General features: G+C 37.9%; 1 protein-coding gene across 2 annotated transcripts in view; it reads right to left on the reverse strand.

Annotated features, from left to right (window-relative positions):
- Positions 1–19,136, reverse strand: part of PLXDC2 (plexin domain containing 2) — a 462,666-nt gene that overhangs the window by 193,765 nt on the left and 249,765 nt on the right. For both annotated transcript variants that reach the window (XR_012655203.1, XM_075062304.1), the window contains exons 3-4: positions 6,062–6,208; positions 1,662–1,731 (exon numbers count right to left, since the gene is read on the reverse strand). Coding sequence is in view for 1 of the 2 variants with exons in the window: in XM_075062304.1 (XP_074918405.1) it covers positions 1,662–1,731; positions 6,062–6,208 (217 nt within the window). In the remaining variant the exon portion in view is untranslated. The remainder of the gene's footprint in view (positions 1–1,661; positions 1,732–6,061; positions 6,209–19,136) is intronic.

Raw genomic sequence — 19,136 nt, forward strand, 5'->3', positions numbered from 1 at the left:
TGTACAAAATGTGTTCCAAGTCTGGGGCAACAACCAATTCCCTAGAGACAAGGGGCTAGCCAACACCTCAGCCCGGTGTCAATAAAATAAAATGTACTATCACTTTGTTAAGTGGCCATTCTTTGGCAGGAAGAAGGATGTGAATGAGAAATTTATATATTGGCAAAACAACAACAACAACAACAAAACAGCTGGAGGTTCCCATCCCCATCTCCTGAATCCCACATGGAGATGATCTTCAAAGGGAAAAGACAACTATAAAAAATGGGAAGAGACGCCCCAAATCATCTCTCTCTTCTTCTCTACTCACAGCATCAAACTTGAAAGGCAAAGGAAGCATCACTGGACTGGGGAGGGATCCTTTCTGAAAGATTCAGCCAGTAACACTGCTTGAACATGTGGTGAGAGAGATCTTTTTGCTTTAAATTCACTTAGCTTGTTAAGATATTGTGTTTTACCTTTTATTTTTTGTAACCAAGTCAGACTCTTATGTTTCATTACTTGTAACCACTTAAAATCGATCTTTCTGTAGTTAATAGAATTGTTTTATAGTTTTATCTAAACCAGTGTGTTTGGATTGACATGTTTGGGAACCTCCATTTGAGATCATAGGGTCCATGCATATCATTTTCTATTATTGAAATGATGGACTTTCTATGAACTTGTATTGTCCACAAGGACAGGGCTGAGCAGTACATGACACAAATTTCTGAAGGAGAGTCTGGGACTGGAAGTTGGCTGTTGTCACCCTGTGATATAATTCAGGAGTGACTGGCAAAGCACTCTCATAACTCAGCTGGGAGTGATTTTGCATGCTAGAGACTATGAGTAACCAGAACAGGAGTGGTTGTTCTCACAGTGAAGCAACGTAAAAGGCTGGAGAACGGAGGGGACGCAGCTGTTCAACAGTGCAGATTATACTCTGGGCAATGTCACAACTGCCTACCACCAACCTCCACAGTGAGTCCAGTGCTCCACTGAGCTGTGCCACACTCTCATCTCACTAGTAGCTTTCCTAACACACTTTCTCTACCTGCACTGAACCCTCTAGTTGGATAATCTGCCTCAGAAATTGTAAATCTGTTAACAGAAATTGACCTATGCTATGATGTTCAGATCCAAATCCAAGTTTTCCCAAAGTTTTGAGCCAGGCCCATTATACAGATAAACCCAAGCCAGAAAGTTTGGATCTGCATAAAATCTTCCCCAGAATTGGGGGATGAGTCCTGGAATAGGGGATGTAGTTCAGGCCCTTCTTTACTTTTTACAGAGGTCAGTGAAAGAAAAAAAAATCTGGAATTGAAAAAAAAGTCATTTCATTTCTCTCCTGCTTAAGTTTTCCCTCCTTTGTGGCTTCTGACCAATTTCCACAACCAGCATTACAGCCCTGATCACACAAGGAAGTAAAAACAAATGGAGAATGGGTAAATACTTAAACAGAAAATTATTCAGACTATTTGTTTTTCTGCTGAAAACACTTAGATCAGTTTCACTTGAGCAGCTGGAGGTTTTTCAACATGACAATTATTCTGTTATGTGCTTTCTGTGGAAAGGAACATTTCCCAAATAAATACTACATTTCATCTCTTGACATCTGAAGAAAACAGCTGCAGGAAACTCATGTCAGATTCCTTAAAGTGAAAGGGTAGAAAGCCACTTACCCCCAGTTGCCACAGTAATTTCACGTAGGAAATGTCCATAAAATGGAAAATCAAAGGACAGATTCACTCTCTGCAAGGAACAACACCAAAAAAGAAAAATCAATAATGTTAATAGAAAGAGTAAAATGAAAAGCCCTCCACTTCAAAGTGTGATTAACCCATTTACTCCTGCCATTTTTAAAGCAGCCTTGCCACCCCTCATTTGGAATCCCCAGTGGTTAAATTGGGGGAAAAAATGTGTACGAGCTAAAGGCCTGAAAGCACATCACATGGCAAGATAGGATCTACACCGATTAAAAAAAACATACAGCTCCGCGAAATAGATGATTCTATTTTGTGATGGGTAATCATCATGTTTGGGAAGGGTTTCCACTCAGCAAGGTTATTTCTGCCTTTTTTCTTAGGATGACAACCATCATTATTTCAAGGCTAGAACAGTATCTGAATATTACAACATACCCTAATATTTGTCCACTCTATCAATTGCAGGCAATAGTCTGTATTTAAAATATTCTTCAAATGTATTTTTCTAAGCCTACTTCTGTCTTGCTTTTAATTTGTATACTACCTTTGGATTGAATTTGGCTCCGTTGCAAAAGGATTAGTTTCTCCAGCCAGAGATTTTTAATGACTTATTTGGCATGAAATTAATCACTGAAGATTACAGTGACTTGAAATTAGATTTTCTTTCTTCTTAAATGGAAACCAGAATTTTGAAGGGATTTGTTATTACTTTTTTTTATTTACAACTGGAACAGCAAAATGCATTTTCATTGTGCTAACTGGACTATGTAGTCTCTCTCTCTATATATATAAACTGAACACTTCAAATCAAGATGGCACATCTAATTACAGTATGTGAACTAACAAACTAAGTGTCCAATGAACCTTTCCAAATTATAGCTTTGCAAAATTACCTTTCTAGTTCATTATGACTTCAATCTCCAAACAATTTACAAGTTGATACAATAATGTTCAAGCTTTATTACATCTGTTCAGAACCCCCAAATTACAAAATGCATTAACACTGAGCTTTTAAGTAAATCTGAATCCTTGTTTTCCTGTACTAAAGAATGATACTTAAGACGTCATCAGCATCTAAATTACTAAGTCTCGGCAAGATGTGTGAATTGACCTTTCATTGAGTAATGAAGGAGTTTCATCTCTGCACAAGGAGATGAGAGATGTTTCTGCCCAGCTCCAGCTAGACCACCCATTTGGCATTTTTAACAGTATACTAGTTTCATGGTTTCTTATTTTTTCAAAAGTCATCACAGTGATCATTTGTAAGGAAGCAAAAAGCTATGAACTGGTGTCAAGTACAACTATAGCTCACATTCCTTTTCTCTAGATGCAAGATTAGAATTTTGACCTAACTATAATCAGTCTTTTAGAATTACTATTTTTTACCCTTTGAACTAAAAGTCTTGGTCCCTGGGCTAGCAGAAAGCCGAGTGAAGAATGAAAGCAATATTAAAAGCATAATTCATTAAAAAGGCTTTTAGTGTAGAGAGTCTTTTTTTAAAAATTTTCTGTGAAAAAACTATGTAGGAGGCAGTTTGTAGAATGTGTCCAATTCCAGACTATCATTCCAGGCCAACTGAGCCTTGTAGCATATGTGGGTGTTGCTTGATCAAACATGCAAATACAAATCAATTACACACAGAGAAATAAAACCTTACCGTTAGATTCATTGGTACCTATCCATCTTTAAGAGAGGACATAAAACAGAGGTCTTGAGAGAAGTCTTAAAAACAATAGCAAAATCTATGCCTGGATTTTTATGTCTATAACTGAATTTTGTGGGCAAACATCAGTACTTACATTTCTATCTATTATGGACACAAACCAGGTGGATTCACAGTTACTCTCTGAGGTGAATATGAAATGGATTAGTTAAACCACATTACATTCCTGTGTGGATGCTGTTAATCAGAATTAAAAGGATCTTAATTTGGTTTAGTTTATAAAATTTATTTAACTAATTCACTTCAAATTCACATGTTTAGTTAATTTGGATTAATTTTCCTGGCTATTCACCATGTAGACAAGCTCTTACAGGCATGAGGAATCCACATCCCTGAGAGACCTAGCTATGATGACCTAATCCCTGGTGTGGACAGCACTAGGTTGACAGAAGAATTCTTCTGTCGACCTATCTACCTCTTCTTGGGGAATGGATTACCTACACCAATCCAAAAACCCCTCTTTTTGGTGTAAGTAGTGTCTACACTGAAGCACTATAGCAGCATAGCTGCTTCACTGCAGTTGTGCTGCTATAGCAGTTTAAGTGTAGACATACACTTTGGCCTGCTCTACACTAGGCAATTAGGTCAGTATAACTATGTTGCTCAGGGATGTGAAAAATCCACCCCCCTGAGTGACAAAGTTAAACCGACCTAACCCTCAGTGTAGACAGCACTAGGCCAATGGGAGATTTCTCTCACTGATCTAGCTACTGCCTCTCATGGAGGTGGAGTACCTACGCTGAAGGGAGAACCCCTCCTGCTGGCATAGGCAGTGTCTTCACTGAAGCACTACAGTATGGTGCTAAACCTCTGAATTCACTCCCTGACAACTTTCTCAAAATTTTGCTCTTGGACTCAAATTTCTCATGCTTAGCCACAATGATCCAAGTTGAAACAAGTGTGCTTACAAGTTAACATGAGCATTCAGAGAAAAAAATAATGCTAGGTGAAGACTGCCAGACAATATTATGTAACATTTCTGATTTGAATTTAACCCTAGATTTAGGGACCCAGCTATTGCCAGAGTGTTTCTTGCTAGGAAAATATTTAACTCTGGAAAAAAACATTTTTAGTTCTTTTGTACAAAGTTTGTATTTTTTCAGTTTTTTTTCCCAACTCAGATGAAGAAGCCTCCGGCAGAGTAGCAAAACCATGAAAGATTCTTATTTGTGGCACACTCCCCGCCCGCCTCCCTCCTCAACTGACTTAGAATGTCTGCAGAAGTCACAGATAACTGATACAGAGCTTTATTAAATTCATCCCAAAGATAGGGAACTGTCTGAACCTCTTTATTTCCATTATCCCCAGCCCCTTACAGACTTTTTAGCTATACCTCTACCCCGATATAAAGCGACCTGATATAATATGAATTTAAATATAATGCGGTAAAGTTGTGCTTGGGGGTGGGGGCTGTGCACTCCAGCTGATCAAAGCAAGTTCGATATAACGCAGTTTCACCTATAACACGGTAATACTTTTTAGCTCCCAAGGACAGCGTTATATTAGGGTAGAGGTGTATTTATTTTCACCTTTTGGCTAGGCAAAACATTGCCTGAATGCTGTCGTCTGTCACCCTAAATCTACTGGATGTATTACCTTCCTTGGTTTTTGAACTCTGAACTAAATCCCACAGTGATTCTTCTGTCTCCTGCTTCCCTCCGCGCTTGTCACCTCGCTGGTGGGTTTATTGGTTATGGGAAATAATATGACAGAACTCAGTGGAGAAAAGAATTTTAGCTTTATTTTTGTTCTCTCAGCCTCCAAAGACTCCTCTTGCATGTTTAAGAGCCACTGAGCTATCAAGCAAAGCCACCACTTGGAGTTTTTTCAACTGTCAGAACCTCATCTCATTGTTGCAACTAACTGGGTGGTAGATGAAGCAAGAACTCTGAGTCACAACACAGAATCTTAATTTTCCTTATTTAATTAATGCCAATATTGACTCTTCTGTTCAGGAAGTTTCCAGTAGTTGGTCAGACATGGGAATACAACTTGGAAATCATGCAGCATCCAATTATAATTGTATGCTAGCTGCTTATTTTAGTATTATGGTACAGGACAGTGTGATTGGAATTAGTCAAGGCAGAGTTCTAATCTAGAAATGGAATTACATCTGCCCTTTAGCTATCATCAGTTGACAAAAAAAGTTTAAATAGTAGTATTCTGGCAAGAATTTAGGAGTTCTCAAAAGGAAAATGTGGCTGGCACTTCATACAAATTTAAAGTGTAAACTGAAGTCTACTCCCTGTTGGAGTTAAACACAGGAGTTAAGCAATTTAATCTTGAGCCCAAGCCTGATGTCAGTAAAGCCAGGGGCAAAATTCCCACTGACTTCGACAGCAGCGGGATTGCTTTGAGCATCACAGTTTTTGATCTAACCTTGAACAAAACTAAGGTGAATTTTCAGTTCATCTGGAAAAAGTTCCTTGAGGAAAATAAACCCTGAGGGACACTTGCAGCAGATGCACTACAGCAACATGGATTCTTTTTATCACAGCATTGCACAGACATCCAGAGCTCTGAGCTATAACTGCAGAGGTGAACCGCCTTTAGTAGAAGTTGTCCTAGATAATTATTGATGTGTCAGTCATAGGAGAAAAATATCAATGACAGTCAAAGAGGGAGAGTATCAATGTATAGCAAATCCCTTACTGCTGCTTGCCGATGGGTATTGGACAGAATCCCGTGGATCTTCACTTTGTCTTTTTCCATTTGGTCTATGTTCACCCACAAATCCCGGCTGATAGAATCAAATGGGCTGTATGTCCTGGAAGTATAATAATTATGATCTGTATCCTCCTGTGCAGGGGGAAACACACAAACAAAACCAAGTACAGATTAAAATGGAAAATGTCTCCCAAACATTTCTAAATTTTGTCTTTGAAATATTAAGTTTTATTGTTCCTTAAAGCAACAAATAAGACCAAACTGTTTCTATGGCAAGTAAACTAATAAGGAAAAGGTACAAACCTTAAATCTAGTATAGAGTGTGTGCATGTGTATGTATATTAAAAATAAATAAAATAGGAGGCAAGTATTTGCCTTGCATGTATAATCTTATCTTACAAATAAAATTTTAGTCATTCCCAAAACTCAGATATATAGCTGCTGTAAAGGCCTTACTGAAATCTGTGGGAAAACGAATGCTGACTTCCAAGTGAGTGTTGGCCAGTAAATCCCCTGTAACAACTTCTCCACCTTAATAACAGCAACGAGCGGTACTACTTTGAGCTAATGGCTTTAAAATTATGTAATTTTTAATATGTTTTCCTTTTATTGACCTGCTTTTTATTAGAATGCCCATTATTGATAATAAAAATTGGTCTTTGGTATGTGTCAGACTACTCTATTATTTCATCTTAAATTAGCATGAAATTATTATTTTTTTGTACATGTTCCACTCAATAAAGAGATCTAACTACTTAATGGATTCTGCTGTACCAAAGCCAGAATGTCCATCTCTCTAGTGCATGTTTATTAGAGGAATGAACTAGAGCTGTATGAATAACTGATATTTTGGTTTGCTGGAAGTTCTGAAAAACTTCTTCCAGTTGACCAGAATCAAAGTTTGTGTGCGCGTGTCTGTTTGACAAATCTGAAAAGTTGGAAACAATTTTGGGGGTCAAATTAAATATTTTGTTCAACTAGAAAATGAAACTTTTCATTTTGGGTATTTTAAAAAAAGTGAAGGAAATGAGATGCTACATTCACTAAAAAAAACCCCACAAAACCCAAACCAAATTAAAAAAACCCAGAAAGGAGGCGGTGTCCCTTATAACCTTTAACTGATGCTTAGGGCACTCAGCTGTGCTGTAGGAGATTCATGTTTGAAACCCTGCTCTGAAGCAAGAACTGTAACCCAGGTCTTCCCCAGCCCAGGTGAATACTCTAATCAGCAGGCAATGGAATCATTCTCACTTTCTTTCTGGCCAATGACTATTCAACTGTTTTATTCAAAGTAGAACAGCTGCAAGAAGAGATTGAGAGGTACCTTCCCAGAATACCTTATAATTGCTTCTTTATGAGTGATGGCAAACTTCCTTTGTGAATCTAGACTGAAAATGTGAAATGTTTCGATTTGATGAAATAAATCATTTCAGTTTTTGTTTTTCATTTAGTCCAAAACAATTTGCTAAAATCGACAACGATTCAGAAGTATGTTTCAGTTGACCTGAATCTGCATTTTGGGGGAAAAAATGTCTCATCTGAAAAAATTCACCCAGTTCTAGGCTCTACTCCTATAAAATCGTAACTGCTCAGGGTAATAAATTACCACACATATGTTTTGAACTAAAATTCCCAGTTCTGCAGTTTCTAAACTGACAGTACTTAATGCTCATGCTTAAACATCCCCAGAAGCAAAGTCAAAGGTAAAATATGTGAGGACTGAATTTGTTATAAAGGGTCATACCATTAAGTGCACCAAGTTCTGCAGCTGCTTAAAACAGTGACAACTTTGTGATGTTTCAGAAGAAGTTCAGTGTCTATGTCCACTTCTGCAATGCTATCTACGGTGCATATGATGGCCAAGGCACTCAAAAGTGGCAAATTATTTTGAATGGCCAAGTTGAGCACCCACCACTCTGAAGTTCAAGCCCCTTTCAAAGTATCTCAAACTGAGCACCTAAAATCTGAAGCACTCAAATTCACTAGTCAATTTTGAAAATCTTGGCCAGTGAGCATAATAAAACAACTAGCCCAATAGTACTCCAGTGAGTAAAGTCATTTATGTTTCTAAGCTGTTTTGAGATCTTTGGATGGAAGCCTCAACAGAAGGGTTAAGTACTGGTAGTATAACATGCAGAAAAACGTAACACTCTACTCTGTGGCAATCAGCTTATGCCCAATAGCACAAAATTGTTACCTTTCTACAGCACACAAAAGATGTTGAAATTTGACATTTTTATGTGTGTGTGAGCATGCACACACACACTTTGTAGTATAATAGTGTTCAAAAGCCCCAGTCAGGATCAGGATCCCATTGTGCTGAGTGCTGTAGCATGGATTAAAACATAGTCCTCGTCCTGAAGAGTTTTCCATCTGCTTTAAGATAACATACAACAAGTGGGTTTAATCAATTGGAAAAGAAAGGTAGGATGGAGGTAACATGAATAGGAACAATGGGATAGAAGCAATGATAAAAATAGATCCATAATAATAATTAGTTCTTATATAGCACTTTAGAGAGGAGGTCAGTATTACTCCCCTCCCACACCCCCACATTTTTGCAGGTGAGGAAACAGAGGTACAGAGAGGGGAACTCTCCTGCCCAAATCATACAGCAGGTCTGTTACAAAGCCATGAATAGAAGCTAGCTCTCCTGCATGCCATGCCAATGCTCCAGCCACTATACCACTAGCCATGCAACAACTAGTAGACTTCAAGATAATTGTATTTAAAAATAAATTATTCAGAGATAATTCTGGTGCTGTTGGCCAAATGGAGCTTAGGTTTAGAAGGGTCTTACAGGCAAGGATAAGAAGCTTGCATTCAGTGGAGTGGAGAAGCGAGAAGCTCAGAAAGTGGAGGAATGACATGACAGTGGGCCAGGAAGACAATCTTAGCAGTCGAGTTTTGATTGGACCTCATGCAAAGGAGGTGGATGTCAGGAAAGCTATACAGGAGGAGGCTGGAATATTCAAAACAGGAGATAAGGGCCTGGGTGAGAGTTTTGGCAGCATGTACAGCTGTCATAAACAGATAGCTAAGGGTTAATGTCTATTTCACCTGCAAAGGGGTAACCAAACACCTGACCAGAGGACCAATCAGGAAACAAGATTTTTCAAATCTCAAGGGAGGGAACTTCTGGGTGTGTGTCTTTGTCTCTCTGTTGCTCTCGGCTCTGAGAGTGAACGGTCTCTCTCCAAGCTTTCTAATCTTCTGTTTCCAAGTGTAAGTACAAAGGTAGAAGACAATAGGTTTTTATATTGTTTTTGTATTTACATGTGTGTAGTTTGCTGGAATGTTTTAAATTGTATTTCTTTTTGGATAAGGCTGTTTATTCATTTTTCTTTTAGCCAAATACCCTGTATATTGTCAACTTGATACAGAGATCATTTTTATGTCTTTTTCTTTCTTTTTATATAAAGCTTTCTTTTTAAGACCTGTTGGATTTTTTCCTAGTTAGAACTCACCAGGGAATTGGTGGGGAGGAAGGAAACGGGGGGAAGGGAAAATCTCTTTGTGTCAGAGTTGCAAAGCTTACCTTTGCAGGGACTCTGACTGAGGGTGAAAGAAACTTGATCTCTCTGTGTTTGCATTTCAAGGACTTGAAACAGGGTGATCGTCCAGGGCCATCCAGGGAGGGGAGGCCTGGGAGGAAATGAAGAGGAGACAAGGGGAGGGCGTTATTTCCCTTTGTTGTAGACTCAGGGCATCTGAGTCTTGGGGTCCCCCAGGGAAGGTTTTGGGGAGACCAGAGTGCGCCAGACAGTGGAATCTGGCTGGTGGCAGCGCTATCAGATCTAAGTTGGTAATTAAACTTAGAGGAATTTATGCTAGTACCTCATATTTGAACTCTAAGGTTCAGATTGAGGAATTCTACTATGACAACAGCAAGAAAAGATCAGGGCTTAGAAACATTGTGGAGAAAGAAATGGAAAGATTTGGAAATGGCCTGGATGTACAGGTCTAGAAAAACGTTAAAGGGAAAACCCAAATTATGTGCTCAAGGGACTGGAAGATGGTGGGACTATCAATGACTTTATGGAGCTGGCTTCCAGCATTTTCCCTTCTAGCTTCACATTTTCTCCCCTTTACAAAGGAACTTGAGTTGTGATCCAAAGATTTTACAATCTGCATATCTACTTGTGGATCTGCAACATCCATTGCAGCTGGATATACATGTTTACAGCTGAAACTAAAGAACTTTACAATTGCTGATAACTGCATGGTATCTGCAGAAGAATGGAAACCAGTGGACTTGGAGATCTAACTGGATTAGATAGTCCTGCTAATATTATGACAGCTGGTACCTTGTAGGATGCCTAAAAGGAGGAGGATCAGAGGGATGGAAAACAAAGGTGCTTGAGTGACAGCCAGAGACTGAACTTATCTAATGTTCTTGTTTCTTTTTCTTTCTCTTTAATTGTTTTCCTTTGTCACAAATCGTTGTAACTGTCAAAAATAATTTAAATGAAGGAGGTTTACCGTCTACTTCTAGTTGTGACAGGATCACACACTTATTACCTCAATGGCAGCAAGAAATAGCGTGACAGGATTACATACTTCTGTTTCCAGTTTTCTTCACCAAGCAAAGTAATTGAATCTCACTATTGAAATATGCTAGACTTAGAGTTAATTAAAACCATTACCATTAATTTCAAACTTTCTCTAGTCAAAGGACAGCCTAGAGTAGATCACAAGCAAGTGCTTTGGAAGATAGGATTAAAATTTAAAATGATCTGCACAAACTGGAGAAATGGTCTGAAGTAAATAGGATGCAATTCAATAACGACAAATGCAAAGTACTCCACTTGAGAAAGAACAGTCAGTTGCACGCATACAAAATGGGAAATGACTGCCTAGGAAGGAGTACTGTTGTAAGGGATCTGGGGGTCACAGTATATCAGAAACCAAATATGAAGTCAACAGTGTAACACTGTTGTAAAAAAAGCAAACATCATTCTGGAACGTATTAGCAGGAGTATTGTAAGCAAGATATGAGAAGTAATTCTTCTGCTCTACTCTGCGCTGATTAGGCCTCAGCTGGAGTATTGTGTCCAGTTCTGGGCACCATATTTCAGGAAAGATGTGGGCAAATTGGAGAAAGTCCAGAGAAGAGCAACAAAAATGATTAAAGGTCTAGAAAACATGACTTATCAGCTATTTGTCATTGTGTTATGTGGTGTTGTGGTCAATTCATATGCTATTTCATATATAATCAATGTATGTTAAATAGATTTAAATTGTAGGTCTATAGAAATATAAGGATGACAAGTATTTAGGAGTGATGAGTGTTTATTAGGTATATAAGTAAAGCATTGCTGGAAAGCAAAGCCTAGAGGCTCAGACCTGTAAGATTTTAGCTTAGCCAGACGAGGCCATAGGCTGAAGAATGCTTGACATGAGTGAGCGACCAAGGAATAACTCTATGCAAGGAAGGTCACAAGACTACTATAAAAAAAATGTGCCAATAGGTGATGTTATGGAACAGTAGATTGCAATAGATTGCAATATATTGTCCAAGACCACAAGACACCTGATTGTAACATCTTTGAATGTTCTGTCCTGACTACAGGTTGCCAAGGACACATATTGTGCATAGATTCTAATGACAATAAGAGGAACTAAGAACAACCTATGAAAAATGGGACACCTCGATATTCATGGGGGATGGAAGTACAGATAAGGAAAAGAAGGTTGAAACCCTCATGCATATGCATATGGTGTTAGGTGTGGTCATAATAACAAGATAAGAGAGGTTCCCTGGTTGGGTAAAAGTGGGAAGACTCCAAAGGATGACCCATGAGAAACCCTAGCAGGAACAATCCCTCTTTTGATGATCGTCTATTGAGAGATCCAATTGGACTCTGCAATATCTTTGAAGATGTGAGTATGACTACAGTCTTAGTCACTGCATGCTTTTTTGTAGGATTTAAATATGCACAGGTAATAGTAACATTACTTATTGCTTTAATAAAACTTGTAGTACTGTTAAGACTTTGTACTTGTGACTGTTTCTGTGGTCACTATCTTTGGACTTCCTTTGTTCCTAGAGTCTTCAAATTTGAGAAAATCACCAGAGGTAATTTTCACTCTGTTGAGCTTGTAACTGTAGAAACAGGAGCTGAACCCATGGTAGTTTAATACAAAATTACTAAATTAAATTTAAATAAATAAAAAGGCTAAAGGGAAATATACTGACCATAAGTTTTGCTTTATATGGAAATGACAACTTATTAGCAGTTGTTACTGATGCACTTCACTCACAGCTGTTGCAGATGGAGGTACTTAATGGTTATCTTCTGAAGGACCCTATATGCCAAAGTGCATTATCTTCAGTGCAATTTCTAATATCCTCAAAAGCTCCAGATTTGTAATAAAAGTAAACATAAGTAAAGTTTATACTATCAGAAAGTACTTTTCTTTCTGAGTGGTTAGAGTCAAGAGTTATTACTGTTATGGTAGATGATTTAAAAAAAAGAGACAGTAAATTTAAAGCTTCCGAGTCTAATTCATCATTCAGATGACATAATTTTTCCATAGAAGGTAAAATGTAGGTTAATAGCATCATAGAGACCCAAGGAAGAGATCAATTCCAGAGATAAACAGGGATAAGGGATTACAAAATAACTATTGCATTATTTACCTTAAGCAAAGCTAATTTGCAGTTAAAGCTCCACAAGGACTTTATTTACTGACAATTTCTAATAACTGATCAAAACTATTCCATTTACTGTCTCTAGCAACCAAATGACTACATAGTTCCCATCCTCCCCCCCGCAAGGCTGTAATATTAAGGGCAACTAACTGCTTTATAAGAGTATTTTAAATGGTACCTTTATCCATGCTAAAAGGAGAATCTTTTAATGTCTTGCAATCAAACATTAATAATAGCCTTCAGCTCAACAACCAAGTCAATGTGTATAGACTAACTGATGTATAAGTAGCTATTACGTTTTGTGTAAAAAAAACAGTCTTATGCACTGCCGTAATTCAGATACACGAACTTCATGTATTTCTTAAGAAAAAATAGAATTGTTTCAACAGGGATGATGTAAGGAAACCAGCATCTGCCCTTTCAACAAAGGGTCTAAATTCATTCTAAACATCTTTCTCACAGACAACATTCTGTGACTACACTGTTAAATGCCCTTTTATTGTAATCCCCATTTCTACTATTTGTAAATCACACAGTGGCTGGACTTGAGCAGCTGAAAAAGAATGGTGTAGGTAGCCTAACATTAGTTCTGGTAGAACTCCAGTGCCCCTTTTATTTTTTTTTATTTTTGGTAAATTAGAGAATCCCGGTTCTATTCCACGTTTCTACATCACATAATTTGGTACACATACTTTCAGTAAAGAAATCAACACAATGATTGCTGGCCTTACTACAGTGCCCAGCTAACGAATAACGTTTTATGTGTATCAATAAGCATCTATGGCTTATCATTTTTATTCTCTGATTTATGGTTCTCTGTCAATAGTATATCTTTTTTGTAATACATTCTATTAATAGAGTCTAGATATATAAGAACATCAAAAAGCACTATACTAGAATTGATGCTAGTGTTGGGTTCAGACATTGTATTTTTTAAAATGTATTATTATTTATTTCCTTAGCTTTCTGAGACATGAGCATGTAAGTCTGCAGACCTTGTAAAAATCAGTGATGGCAATATAAAAGCAATGTAGCTATTAAGGAATCAGAGCAAACTTTAAAAATATTTCAAATGCAGTAAAAGCTTGACAGAAAATAAACAACATGCAGAAAAAGATGCCAACTCTTGTTTCATCCAATTTCTTGTAGGAGCAAAAAATGGAAGATTTCTAGTGAGTTGATGTTTGAACACTATTTTCAGAGGTACTTTTTGTTGTCCACCTCATCTAGAGCAGTAGCCTCGTCCATAAATATGCTGTAAGAGGTAGCTTCCCCAGATTTTTGCATATAGCTTTTACCGAAATGATTTTCCCAGGCTTTTTCAGTTTGGTTGGTGGGATTATTGCATTAACCATTTTTCAACTGGTGCGATATATAAAGGGGATGCCAAACAGAAACTTCTATCATATTTCTTCCCTGCTTCATGAACAACTTATTTGTCACCACTGTTAATTATGTAAATCATTAACAACTCATCTTTGTTGGAGTTGGACTCTTCCCACTGTGTGTAAACAAAAAAACCAAAAACACATAAAATTTAATTTCACACTGTTTTGACCAGTGAAGTTGCATGGTGACCTATACAATTCTAGTAGTCCTACTGGGTCTGATTTATTCAGAAGGGTTGAACACTTGTAATTCCCATTGCAGTGAATGAGTGTTCAGTTCCATTGCAGATCATACTTGTCCTGTATTTGTCAAATTAAATAACAGAACACACAGACCATATGGTGCATGTACAAATGCATCAGAATATAATCTAAATTCCACAAAACCATTTTCCTGTTCCAGCAAAAAATTAGTCTCCTTTCACAGATTAAGATTTCCAATGTGTGGCAGAGAATTAGGTGAGCTTATTGGACAAAACAAACAGTCCACACCCAATTATTAAGCTTACTCAGTGTTAATGTTTTTTTAAGAAAAAATTGAGGGCAATATATCATCATCGCCTTATTCAAATATGAAGTATAAGTAAAATAGAGCAGGATAGGCTAGTAATCAGTTACCCAGTCCTGGGGTGCAGGTAGGCTGTTTCTGTTATCAGGTTGTCATAGTAATATTCCTCGATTTGAACCTTAGAGTTCAAATATAAGGTACTAGCATGAAGTCCTCTAAGCTTAATCTCCAGCTTAGATCTGATAGGCTGCCACCAGGTTCAGGATGATGGCCTGACCCCCCCTTTCCTCTTCTGGTGTCCCCAACCCTCCCCTGGGGGGACCTCAGATAACCTGTTCTCTTGCTTCCCAAGAGATAAGCGTTCTTTTCCCTCAGGATAATTTGAGATGCAAATACCAACAGCTTGGCTTTGCCTTTCCCCGTTCCTGCCTTTCCCGTGAGGGAGACAGATACCTGAACAGAGGTTTCAATTTCTCTGCCTTACTAGAAAAAGAACTTCCACAATTTTGAAAAGAAAGCTTTATATAGAAAGAGAGAAAATACAAAATAATAACTTGCTAAAAATTAATACAGGCTCCTACTTAAGAAAAATATGAACAACCCAGTCTGATTTAAAAATAGGCAATTTTAAATAGACCAGCAATCACACACAGTAAGTACAAAGCAAAGCATATCATAGCTGATTTTACTTTGTTTCCGTTTTGTACTCCATGCTTTTAGTAGGAAATGAGAAGAAGGTTGGAATTAGCAAGATAGCTTGTCCCTCACAGCCGAGGAAGCAACAAAGACCCAGCAATCCACATCTGTAAATACAACACAAAGCTCCTCATAGCCGAATTACTTTTGTTCCCTTTGTACTCACAGACTTTTGTGAAGAATATTTTGAGATAGATGGAGTAGAAGAAAACTTGTTTACTCATAGCGAGGAAACAACAAAGACCCGAAGTATACAAATTCCCGCCCCTGACTTTAAACAAAACAGTTCTCTGATTGGTCCTCTGGTCAGGTGTTTGGTTCCCTTTGTTCCCCCTTTACAGGAAAAGAAAATTAACCCTTACCTTACCTATCTACTTATGACACAGGTTCATACTCATTTGGCTGTGTAGATCCTGCATTGTTCCCTCTGGGTGAGTAATTAACACTCTTTTATCCCTTATACACCTACATAACTCATACATCACACACGAGCCATTCTTGTTCTTGCATGTATTACCTAACTGATCACTCATCACCCTTATCCATACTTGGTATATTTCAAGTTATATACAGCCTGCATTTTCATAATCACAGACAACACTTTTCCTGACTGGGTTACACTTTCTTAGCATACCTTGGTTATGCACCCCTCCACTCATATTATCTAGATAGCTTATTTCATTGCACCAGGCTTTTTCCTGTTTTTCTCCAATTTAACTATTCTTGTGGCTTTGTCCTTATTACCACTTCGGGTTTGGTGTAACGGTCCTTGGCACCTAGACTATCAATCATTGTAGCAAGTTTACTTATATAACTTCTGTTAAGTTATTATCTGTATATGACCTTCCAACACTTTGATTTTTTAAAAAGCTGTTACAACTAACCATGCATGATGTTCATATCTGTAATATTTCAATGTAATAACCACTTAATGGCTCCAAAATATATTCAGACTGCTAATTAGGTCTCTGGCTAACGAAGCAAGTGAAAAGAAAAACTAGTTAACCTGTAAATTATCAGCAAATAGGACAGAAAAGCAACTTCCATTTGGATGTACAGACACCATGAGCTGGTTACAATATAATCACTTGTGACTTGGTAGGAAGAGTCAGAGCATGTGCAGATACAGAAATCATCTGAGAATTATTTAATTAAGAAACTATCACTCAGTATTGATTGTTCCTTTAACTCTTTTCCCTTGATTAATTATTATTATTAGTTTAGTTTAACTTTTTGAAGTGAACTTGTCTTTTTAAAGGTGCCTTACTGACAGCCATGGAGGTCAGAATTATCTGTTTATCCTCAGGACACACAATTCATGGGAAATACTGATGCTGCCCTGCCAATTTGCCTCATGTCAGAATTGAAGGAACCACCCTCTAGGAATGAGAGGATAAGTCTCCCTATCCCCCTAAGAAACTGATCCACAGCATACTGAAATCAACGGGAAACTTGAGAGTATTTGCTCTCTCTGTGCTGAGTACAGAAATTGATGCCAATCAGTGACAACGCAGGGATAGTTTCTGTGGTGTGGAGACTTATATACAAGAACCTAGACTAAGCATACTAACTATACTTTTCAAACTCATAAGATATTAACCCAGCATGAGGTAACTATTTTGGACCTCATTGAGCTGGTTAAAGATGAATTAATCCAGAAGTTAGTGGTTGCCTAGGGAACAGGTGATCATGACCTGATTATATTCAATATAGGCAAACAGAGGATGGTACCAGTCAGAAACATGAATACTTGGTGGTTCGGAAGTCCTAATTTTTCAAAGTTGTGGAAAATTATGAGTGAAATTGAGTAGGAGGAAAAATTTAGACAAAAAATTTTAAAAGAAAATTGAGAGGTCTTTAAGAAAAGTTTCAGATGGCCAAAAGGCCACAAATCCACAATCAAGAAAGGGAACAGCTTTTGGTTGAGTGGCAAAGTGAAGACAGCAATTAACATAAAAAAGACAATCTATAACAAATGGAAAAAATGAGGAAGAGATAGCAATCAATATAAATTAGATGTTATAATGTGCAGAAAATTGATAAGGAAAACCAAAGACAGGGGAAAGTCTTTGGCTTGCAAGCTTAAGGACAATGAAAGATTATTTTTTTAAAAATATATTAGGAAGAGAATTTTTAGCAATAGTATAAGTCGATTACTACATGGAGCGTGTAAAATTGTTAAAAAAGATCCAGAAAAGGTAGAAGTGTTAAATAAATAATTCTGTTTTATATTTGAAAAGGGAGGAGGAGAAGGAGAATGTGCTTGTATCACGAGTACAGTGAATTATTTTCCACTAGAAACCCTGTTTTACCCACATTCTGCCATTATTTCATGTTATAGCAATCTTGGATGACCCAGCACATGTTCTTCATTTTAAGAACACTTTCACTGAAAATCTGTCAAAATGCAAAGACCCAAGATTTAAGAATCTGAAGTGCCTTCCAAAATCTGAGAGGGATAAGGTGTGGAGGATGCTTTCAGATGTCTTAAAAGAGCAACATTCCGATGCAGAAACTACAGAACCCAAACCACCAAAAAATAAAATAAACCTTCTGCTGGTAGCATCTGACTCAGATGCTGAAAATGAACATACATCGGTCTCACTGCTTTGTATCGCTATTGAACAGAACCCATCATCGTCAGCATGGATGCATGTCCTCTAGAACAATGGCTCCAGCATGAAGAGGCATATGAATCTTTAGCACATCTGGCATGTAAATATCTTGTGACGTGGGCTACAACAGTGCCATGCAAATGCCAGGTGTGCAGGTGACATTGTAAACAAGAAGCAGGCAGCATTATCATCTGAAAATGTAAACAAACTTGTTTGTCTCAGTGATTGACTGAACAAGGAGTATGACTTATTGGACTTGTGCGCTCTAAAGTTTTAGATTGTTTTATTTTTGAATGCAGGGGTTTTTTCATACATAATTCTACATTTATAAGTTCAACTTTCATGATAAAGGGATTGCACTACAGTACTTGTATTAGGTGAATTGAAAAATACTTTTTGGTTTTTTACAGTGAAAATACTTGTAATCAAAAATATAAAGTGAGTACTGTACACTTTGTATTCTGTGTTGTAATTGAAATCAATATATTTGAAAATGTAGAAAACATCAAAAATATTTAAATAAATGGTATTCTATTATTGTTTAGCAGTGCAATTAATCACGATTAAATTTTTTAATCGCTTGACAGCCCTAATTTTAATACAGCAAAGTTATACATCTAGGAAGAGAAAGTTACTCACCTTGCAGTAACTGAGGTTCTTCGAGATGTGTGTCCCTGTGGGTGCTCCACTCTAGGTGTGGGTGCTCCACTCTAGGTGACGTGCGTCCCGGCGCTGTCGATCAGAGATTTTCGGTAGCGGTGCCTGGTTGGGGCCCACGCACCCAGATGGTATCTCCCGTCTAGTTGGAATCTTCCTGAGAGCGTGCGCGCCACACCCCCCTCAGTTCCTTCTCTACCGTGGAGAGTCATACCAGTACTCCAAAGTAGAGGGGAGGAGGGCGGGGAGTGGAGCACCCACAGGGACACACATCTCGAAGAACCTCAGTTACTGCAAGGTGAGTAACTTTCTCTTCTTCTTCGAGTGCTGTCCCTGTGGGTGCTTCACGCTAGGTGAATCTGTAGCGGTACCCACTAAGGTTGGTGGGACTTTGGAGATGCAGCAGGGAGTACTGAAGATAGTACTGTATGGCCTACTGTTGCATCTGCTGTGGTATCTTGCGTGAGAGCATAGTGTTTTGCAAACGTGTGTTCAGATGACCATGTAGCCGCTCTACAGATATCAGGAATGGGAACGTTGT

This window comes from Chelonoidis abingdonii, chromosome 2, assembly GCF_003597395.2.
Source record: "Chelonoidis abingdonii isolate Lonesome George chromosome 2, CheloAbing_2.0, whole genome shotgun sequence".
NCBI lineage: Eukaryota > Metazoa > Chordata > Testudines > Testudinidae > Chelonoidis > Chelonoidis abingdonii.